The 9,488-nt window shown below is 47.6% G+C and overlaps 1 protein-coding gene and 1 long non-coding RNA gene across 3 annotated transcripts in view; one reads left to right on the forward strand and one right to left on the reverse strand.

Moving 5' to 3' along the window:
• The window catches only part of LOC110597470 (uncharacterized), a 72,213-nt gene extending 66,305 nt beyond the window's left edge, over positions 1–5,908 (forward strand). Inside the window, exon 6 of one of the 2 annotated variants that reach the window (XR_013431040.1) lies at positions 5,722–5,908. This is a non-coding gene — a long non-coding RNA (uncharacterized LOC110597470). The remainder of the gene's footprint in view (positions 1–5,721) is intronic. The other variant, XR_013431041.1, reaches the window with a different exon arrangement.
• Positions 1–9,488, reverse strand: part of Pkd1l3 (polycystin 1 like 3, transient receptor potential channel interacting) — an 80,500-nt gene that overhangs the window by 45,845 nt on the left and 25,167 nt on the right. The window contains exons 10-15 of the mRNA XM_021721755.3: positions 8,774–8,891; positions 7,533–7,740; positions 5,397–5,517; positions 3,280–3,421; positions 1,985–2,161; positions 96–241 (exon numbers count right to left, since the gene is read on the reverse strand). Coding sequence (XP_021577430.2) covers positions 96–241; positions 1,985–2,161; positions 3,280–3,421; positions 5,397–5,517; positions 7,533–7,740; positions 8,774–8,891 — 912 coding nt within the window. The remainder of the gene's footprint in view (positions 1–95; positions 242–1,984; positions 2,162–3,279; positions 3,422–5,396; positions 5,518–7,532; positions 7,741–8,773; positions 8,892–9,488) is intronic.

Genomic DNA, 9,488 nt, shown 5'->3' on the forward strand with positions numbered 1-9,488 from the left:
CAGTGATTCCTCTGGCCAAGCCCCTCAGCCATCCCTGTGGTGAGGTCTGGATGGGAAGAGGAGTTTCTTAGTCTTAGTTTAATCCCACCACCTACCTTAACAGTTGCATGGGTCTGCTGTCTTTCCCCCGCCTGGTTTGTGACAGAAATGACCACTGTCAGCACAAAGTCATTGTTTTCTTTTCCAAGTGGTAGATACACAGATGGGAGTGCTTCTTCGGGGCCACAATGTAGGCAGAAACCTGCAAAATGGGAAAAGGGGGGCATCTCCAAGCCTCAGGAAAGGTGAGACAGCACTCTGGGATCCCACATTTTCAGGGAGAAAATAGCCAAATATACAGATACATTGTCCTAAGTAACTGAAGGCTGCTGCAATGTTGGAATTGTTTTTCTAAAATCCATTAAAAAAAAACAGAAAAAAACCCTGTTTATAGCCTTTTAAAATAAATTAAAAGTGTTAAACCAAATTTTACCAAATAGAAAAAGAAGGAAGGGGCGGTGGGGTGTGGGGGTGGAAAGAGAGAAGAAAAGAGAACTTAGCTCTAAACATACCCAAACTCCCTCAAATGTCCCTTCCTTTACAAAGCCCCTCCCCAGCAGCTGTGTCAAACAGTGCCCCTGCCACCCTTGTCTTTGTTCACCAGCTTCCCTCACTTCTAGATAATAGAGATCATGAGGTCAAGGGCGTCCTCCGTCTGTTCACTGCTGAATATCCAGGACCTAAAACAGAGCCTCATGTTCAATATATATTTATTGCAAAAAAAAAAAAAAAGAGTGAGGGAATGAAAATCCTTTGTACCTTCCCTGGGTCCCACCAATCACCAGCTGCTGTATAGTGTGCAGACAATCATGAAGTTATTGATGTGTGATTAATCCCTCGTTTTATGTGGTAACACCTGTCTGCCTTCTTGCTCACCTGTGTGCGGGTAGGGTACTAAAGGAATAACCAACTGGAATTAGAGCAGCTGTCCTGGCCTCTCCCTTTGGGGGATGCCAGTTGTAAATGAAATCCCACTTTGCTTGGAATATTTCCTTGCAGGCTCAGACCCAGTCACAGCCCTCTTAATAGCCGTGCATTTCCACATCTCTTTGGCAGGGCACCTCTTAAAAACTACTCCCCTAGACCTCAAAAGAGCTTATATCCACCTCTCCCTAGTGAACATATGGCATTTATGTCACAGTGGTGTCTGTAGCTGGATATTGGAGAGAGTCTGAGAAAAACTCACGGTGCCTAGGTTTGGAGGAAAGATCCAATTCAACTAGAATACTTTTAGAGCTCATTAGAGGGTCACAAAATTCCCAGGCCTGCCAGGAGGAAATAAGGGATCAGATGAACCCTCCCAGGACCAGCCATCACTCAAATGGGAGAATAAATGGAGAGTGGGCTGTCCAACCCCCTGCTCATGCCCACTGTGATCCTGGATGTGAGTTGTTATGGCAATGGGTGACTGCAGGGTTTTATGTAATGTGGATAGGGTCTTCAATATTTGTCACCTGTAAACTTTTCAAAAATGTTCTCCTATCAGCTGAGCCTGTCCTGTGACATCACCCATTTCCCTACTATCACCTGCAAAGCAGGGTCAATGAAATTGTGAAGACTCTGTGAACCAGACCATCTGTCTTCTTGAGAAGCTCCAGGCTTTCAGAGTCACAGCTACCCTAGTGTCTGGGCATGGCGTCCTCATATGGCCCCACCTGGTCATCTTCTGGTATCCCTGTTCATTTCACCCTTTAATATCCCCTTTCTATGGCAGAGGTTTTTGGGTCTCCATGAGTGTAGGGGAGCTACTGTTGGAACCTGCTTCTCATGTCTCTGTGGGGTCATGGTTGGATCCAGACCTTGCGGGTAGAGGTCAAGGTTTAGGGGATCCCTCACCCTGTTGACCTCTTCAACCCATAGAATACATTCTTTGCAGCTCCCAGAGAGAGTTCTTGGTGAGAATAAGCCCAGGAACTGAGGGCAGAGCAGAGTCCATGGCCGGTACCTGATTCCAGACAGAAGCAGTACTCCAGGGGGCCAAGGGACTTGGAGGCATCACAGAGAATGGAGAAGCGTGTCAGCACAGTGCCCTCCTCTGGGGCAATCTCACAGGTGGGCACCTCGAGGAGAGGCAGAGTGCTGATCACGTAGGCGTCCTCCCCGTAGGCGTCCCTGGTCAGTGCTGAGGAGTGAAGACAGATGGCGTTTAGGGAGCTGCATTTAACAAGCTCCTCATTGTGCTTCAAGATCCCAGGGGAGCTTGTGAAACACAGATTCCTGAGCCCCTACTCCACGCCCAGAGCCCCAGACCCTTATGGAGATTTTGGGAAACCCCAAAATATTCATATCTAACAACTTGCCCTGACCCAGGGATCTCAGGGAGTAACTGGGCAGAGGTAGAGGAAGAGAATCAGTCAGATCTGAGCTGCAATTCCAGTTCTGCCAATTACCATCCATCCAAGGGGTCTTCAACTTGAACATGATCTTATTACAGGCAAGTTTGTCATCTGTAAAATGGGGTCAATAATAATTTCCTCACAGAGGTAGCATAACGAGGAAGACTACTGGGAAACAATGTCTTGCTCAAGCTCTCTGCGACAGCAAGGGTCAGAGCCAGGATTGAGATCAGGCTAATCCCAGAAGCCTGACTCTTTTTGAGGCCTCTCAGCACTGGGAAGAGCCCTCAGTTGACCTGTTTTCAAAAGACCAGTTTTCAAAAGGAGTATCTGCCTGCAAGAACTGGGAAAAGGAGAATTTTAATCAATTACAATTAATTCCACGGTCTAAATTCAATTTGGATGGCCTGGGTTGGACTCCAGAGTGTCCATTTAATGGGTACACCAGTTTCTCCCAGAGTGGGTGATCTATGAGCCACTTTAGAAAATACGGAATCAGAGACATTCTTCCTGAAAAGAATAATCAACAGATTTTTTTGTATTGTTTTGTTTTTGAGACTACATTTCCCACCCAGGGCTTGATCTAAATGAGCATCTCTGAACTCTCCTGACAGGACACTCAGGTTGCACGACCCCAGAACAACCTGCTCATCCCACTGGGGTCCTCCCATGCCACCTGCATGATAGCAATCCCGAGGCAGGCCCTTTTACCATCCCCAGCTTACTTGGGAGAAGACTGGGGCATGGAGAGGATAAATCCTTTGCCCAGTCTCCCGGGTAGAAAGACAGAATCCCACAGTGGTGGAATTCACTCTAGAGCCCCCGGCTACACTGAATGAAGCCCCATATTATGGTTTCTGGTTTGTCTTGGGTCCCTAACAGCCAGTGGAAGGGTAGTTCACACCTGTGGCTCGGATCCTGATGACCTCGCCCCAGGCCCGCAGGGAGCTGCTGTTGAGCGACAGGGTGGAGGTGTTGCTCTGGAGCAGGACTAGAGAACGCAGCCAGAATCCTCTGAGTCTGCAGGCAGCTGGGAGGGGCTCCACCTGAAAAAGAGCCATGCCCAGGGTCTCTGGGAGTCAGGCCACTGGGCCTCCCCAGGACAGTGGCATCTGACTCAGAAGGGGGGCTTTCGGGTTTCTGTCTGATGAGCGGAGGGCAGGCACTGCTGGCTTTCTGGAGGCTGCATAGCCTGTCTTCAGCCTTGTTAGGCTGCTTGTCTTAAGTCCCCTGGAAGTGGAGCCTGGAGGGGGGCTTGTGTAGTGAGGGAGACTCTCTGGGAAAACCAGCAGGGGAGGCAGGGAAGCAGACCAGGGCAGAGAAAGAAATGAGGAAAAGAAGAGGTTTGAGGGGCTGTCCAGCCTCGGCCTGGCCCCATGGGGAGTTCTGGAGCAGAAGGGACTGTAGAAACTGCCTGCTTTGGTCAAGGGGGCTGGGCTGTCAGATTCCCCACATGAGCCAGCTCTTGGCCAACAGGCACCGCCCAGCAGTTGGGGGATAGGTGCACCAGCCTGGAAGGGGACCTTGGCTGGGCACCACTATATCAGCCAAAGTGCCTCCTAGAGTCTTTTTTTCCCCATTCTATTTTGTTATATACGACAGCAGAATGCAATTCAATTCATATTACACAGATAGAGTACCATTTCTCATGTCTCTGGTTATACACAAAGTAGAGTCACATCATTTGTGTTTTCATACATGTACTTACGGTAATGATGTCTGTCTCATTGCACCATCTTTCCTACCCCCATGCCCCCTCCTTTCCCTCCCTCCCCTTTGCCCTATTTAAAGTTCATCTGTTCCTCCCATGCTGCCCCCAATCCCCATTATGAATCAGCATCTATATATCAGAGAAAACATTTGGCATTTGGTTTTTTGGGACTGGCTAACTTTAGTTAGCATTATATTCTCCAACTCCATCCATTTACATGCAAATGCCATGATTTTATTCTCTTTTAATACTGAGTAATATTCCACTGTGTATATATATATCACATTTTCTTTATCCTTTCATCTACTGAAGGGTATATAGGTTGGTTCCACAATTTAGCTATTGTGAATTGTGCTGCTATAAACATTAATATGGCTGCATCACTGTAATATGCTGTTTTTAAGACCTCTGGGTATAAACTGAGGAGTAGGATAGCTGGGTCAAATGGTGGTTCCATTCCCAGTTTTTCAAGAATCTCCATACTGCTTTCCAGATTGGCTGCACTAATTTGCAGTCCCACCAGCAATGTATGAATGTGCCTTTTCCCCCACATTCTCACCAACTCTTATTGTTGTTTGTATTCATAATAGCTGCCATTCTGACTAGAGTGAGATGAAATCTTAGAGTGGTTTTGGAAATCCATATGCAACAAATGAAATTAAGCCCCTATTTCTTACCATGCACAAAACTCAACTCAAAGTGAATCAAGAACCTAGGAATTAAGGAATTAAGCCAGAGACCCTACACCTAATAGAAGAAAAAGTAGGCCCAAATCTCCATCATGTCAGAAAGGCCCTGACTTCCTTAATAAGATTCCTTATAGCACAAGAATTAAAATCAAGAATCAATCAATGGGATAGGCTTCTTCTCAGCAAAAGAAACAATCAGTGAGGTGAATAGAGAGCCTACAGAATGGGAGCAAACTTTTACCACACACATATCAGATAGAGCACTAATCTCTAGGATATTAAAAAAAAACTCAAAAATCTTAACACCAAAAAAAAAAACCCAAAACAAATAACCAAATCAATAAATGGGCCAAGGAACAGAACAGACATTTCTCAGAAGATGATATATAGTTAATCAACAAATATATGAAAAAATGTCAACATCTCCCATAGTCTTTGATCCTTTGCACCTACTCGGCCTGCTGACCAGTCCCTCCTGTGCCTCAGTGGCATGTCCTCCAGCCCTCCTGACCGCTGCACTGGCTCCGTGTGGAGCTGACCCACTTCTCAGTACTGGACATTCAACACAGGTCTGGTAAAAAAGGGAGATGGTTTCCTGTGAGTGGTTGTCAGCATCCTCACCTTATCTGGGGCAGGGTCATCTAAGTACCAGCTGAACATGGCCACCGAGGCATCGCCTCCCAAGGTGACCCTGAGCTCGAGGTCTTCGCCAGCAGTCACCAGGCGACAATTCTTCTCACAGCTGAAAGGGAGAAAGAGGGCGAGGAAGCTCCCTGGGTGCGGCGGCCGTGGGATCTTCCCAAGTCCTTTGAGAAGGTGGGCAGTGGCCTTTTTCCAGATGAGACGTGGAGTAAAAGCCACGGCTGCCCACCTCTACCAAGGACAGCCTTGTTCTCGCCTGGAGGGCTCACGGCCTCACTGAACTTTCATTTTGTTCACTGCACAGAGTAAAGTCGTGGAAAGTACAGGCAGCTGAACAGAACCCCGGGTTCAAGTCCTGTCCTTGCCACCTAGGAATGGCCACCTCACGCAAGTCACGAAACTCTCTCAGCCTCATCTGCCAAGTAAGGGGATAAGACCCATCAACTTCTGTGATTCTCCTTTTTAAAATTTATTTACTGTGTATGTAGTACTGGGATTGAACTCAAGGGTGCTGAACCTCTGAGCTATACCTCCAGCTGCTTTTTTATTTTTTATTTCAAGATAGGGTCTCACTAGGTTGCCCAGATTGACCTTGAACTTGCTGTCTTCCTGCCTCAGGCTCCCAAGTAGCTGGGTTTACAGGCATGCATTATTGCAATTCTCTGAGTTCTAATAATAGGAAATAATGCTGTGGTTTCATAGCACATGTGCATGCATAAATCATGTTCCTGGGTGTTAGTGCGTCAGATTCTTAGGGCAGCCCTGTGGGTGACACTTCAGTATCCCCAGAGCACACACAGGCTCAGAGAACTGATGTCATTTTCCCAAGGTGATACACCTCCTAAGTAGGTGATGGAGCCCCCATGTCTTACCTGAACCCTGGGTCTTCTCTGTAATGCCCTACTCCCTCCCTGGAGCCCCTGAGAGGTCACTGTGGCGTCTGCTCTATCCAGTCCATCCCCTGGGTCTTCCAAATTTTAAAACCTCAAAAGTTCTTGACTCTTCCTACTCTTCCTTCTCTCTTGATGTATATTTTAGTACAGGATGGTCTCCTTTGGCCCCTCCAGACTGTCCTCCAGCTCTCTCTGGCTGTGACCCATTGACTGGCCTCAACAGGCTGTGATGCCCCAGCTCCTGCACCCTCAGGCTTCTTCTTGGGTCCCACCAATGGAAGCCCTGGTAGAGGACTGGTGGTGTGAGGAGAGAAGGTGAGGTTTGCATTCAGTGTTTTCCCTGCTCCTTCTTTGCAGGCTGCAGTTGGTGGCAGCTGTGTCTTGCTAGCAAAGCCCAGGGCTCCTGCTGGGAGGTCCTTCTACTGCCACAGCTCCCAGGAATCCCCACCCCACCCCATCTTAGCAGTTTTGGAGTGATGGATTCCTGTGCTGCATTGTAACCTTAGGTTGTTCCTTTAGCCCTGTCCAAACCTGTAGACAGAGTCTTCATCCATCAGTGGATGGATGGTTAGAATAAGCTATTTTGTTGCTACAGGGACCAGGCTGCCAGGCCATGCTACCCTGAGCTCTTACCTTGACTCCAGCAACAGCAGGAGCAACCTCCCTGAGGGTTCCCATCCTCCTGCACCCATTCTCCACTCTGCTAGCAGAGTGTTTTGAAGCAAGATGAGACCATGTCTCTAACCGATCAGCACTCTTGGTTGGCATTCTCTACTGAACTACTAGGAAAGAGACCCAAACGTGGCATGACCTGCAAGGCCCTGCATGCTCTTCCAGCTCCTCTTGCCCCTCTCTCCTCCAATCTCAAGGATACTCTCCACTTTCACTTCCTGGCTGCTCTCTGTTCTCTCCCTTTCCCCTCTCTGTTTCCTCTCCAGCCCCCACTCTCTGGCCAAGTCACTTCCTCTTCCCCAGGCACACCTCTGCTAATCCCCAGCTCCTGCAGGAAGCGCTCTCTGACCCGCAGCTGGGGAAGCTGTCATGGATGTGTAGTCACTCCCTTCATTCCTTTGCTCCAATTGTTGCTGAAACTCTTATGAGAACAGTCAGGACAGTCTGCCCACCCTTGCCAGCCCCGCCCCTAAGTCAGGGCCAGCCCGGGGTTGGCTCTTGGTAAGTATTGACTGATGAATGAATGACAGCTCTGGAGGAACTTGCCCACCTGATATGAGGTTTGAGGTTCAGGGGAGCAGAGACATAGAGACACTGCTCTGCCTTGTTCTCCAGCTCCTGGCCCCTCAGAACATCCAGGTGCAGGGTGACAGCAGAGTCTGGTGGTGGCAGGCAGGATGGTGGGACCACCAACTCCCTCTGGTCCATGTGGAGCAGCTGCTTCTCAACACAATTGCTCCACTGAGCCCAGCATCGCCCTGAGAGAGGTGAGCAAACACTGTCATCTGTCAGGAACACTGAACTTGGCACATGTGGCTACCTTCTAGTTGAGGACCCCTCACTACCCCCTCCAATGTGTTCATCAAGAGGCAGGCTCTGCTCAGTTACTTAAACCCTACACTTGTGTCCTCTGTATTCAAGTAATGAGAAGTAATAGAAAGTCACGACCATGTGGCATTATCAAAAACCTTGAACTTGTGCATGATTTTTGACCCTATTATTCCATTTTTAGAATAATAGGGTCATTTAGTTATAAAAACAACCACAGAGGTAAACAAAGATCAAACTATGAGGGTGCTCATTACAGTATTGTTTATACAGCAAACAATTGGTGGCAACCTAATTATCTAAAAAGATAGCACTGGTCCATGTGCCATCTTTTTGGATAACTGATCGCACATCAACTTGATGGTACATTGTATAGCCATTATGAAAATCATGATGGACAAGAAGACTTCATAACATTAGAATATGAAGAATATGTTGTTCAAGGAAGAAAACAAGGGTTGCAAAAGCAATGTGCATGCTATGAATGACATGCATCTTATTTCTAAAAGAGTGCACATGTAGCTAGGGTATGTCCCTATAAAAAGGAGGTCACTGATTCTGAAAAGTGGTGCTACCATCTTGGTTTGTCAACAAATGCCAACTCACACCCTTTCTAGACTCTCTGCAGTGACACATCTGGTGGGGTGGGAGTATTGCATCACTGACATTGTTAGAATTGCCTGTGCATGCTGGTAATAAAAAATGCACACAGGCTTTTGAGTTTATTGTTGGTTTTAATTTTCTACATCCCCTTGTGGCCTGCATTCAGGATCACCCTCCACCCAATCTTGGTTGCCATGATTTCCCCATCTCCCATTTCCATGGAATTTGCAGTCTCTAGCATGTACACATTACATAAAATGTCAGGCTTAAGTAGTACTGTTGGTGTGAAAAGCAAGAAAACATCAAACTCTGACCTCAGGTCATGACTTATTAAGAAAGGACCACCCAAGGACTACCTACCACATGACCAATGGAAATGTAGATCCTTGTCATCATCTGGCCAGCTCAGAGTGACAGTTGTGAAAGGGTCTGCATACACACCAGGCTCAACATGCACCTCCATAGGCCCTTTGTCTCTCTGCAGAAGAAGCAGCCATGGTGAGACTCCTCATTCACAGGCTGTAGGGTGTGCTGCCAACCCACACCCACCTCTGAGCAATCTGTGCCAAGAGTGGCCAAAGTATAAACCTTAGAATGGAGAAAGACCCTAACCTATCCACTCAGGATCACTGGGTGAGTGACTTTGAGTGTGGGCTCAGGGTCTACCATGCATTCAGCTATACTGACACAGGCCTCTCTGGGCCAGGCCCTTCCTGGAGATACAAGAACAAAGATCCAGCCCTTGCCTTGAAGTTAAGTTAAAAAAGAAAAAAAAAAACCAGTCATACAAATGGACAAAACTTTGAGGAAGGGAATCATGAGAGGTGGAGGAAAGAGGCAATAAGTTAAGAATGTAGCCCTTGGGGCTGGCCAAAGCTCAGATTGCCTCATTAGCCCATGACCTTCAGCCAGTTTCTAAGTCTCCGAGCATCTATTGCTCTGAGGGTTTGATAGCATCTGACCTGCAGGGCTGCTATGATTCAATCTAAAAAAAGCCAGTTGTTACCTCTATAAACTGGTCATTGGAGCCAGGGAACATTTCCCTGGAGGATAGGCTCCCAGAACACCCACAAGA

Source organism: Ictidomys tridecemlineatus, chromosome 15, assembly GCF_052094955.1.
Source record: "Ictidomys tridecemlineatus isolate mIctTri1 chromosome 15, mIctTri1.hap1, whole genome shotgun sequence".
Classification (NCBI taxonomy): Eukaryota; Metazoa; Chordata; class Mammalia; order Rodentia; family Sciuridae; genus Ictidomys; species Ictidomys tridecemlineatus.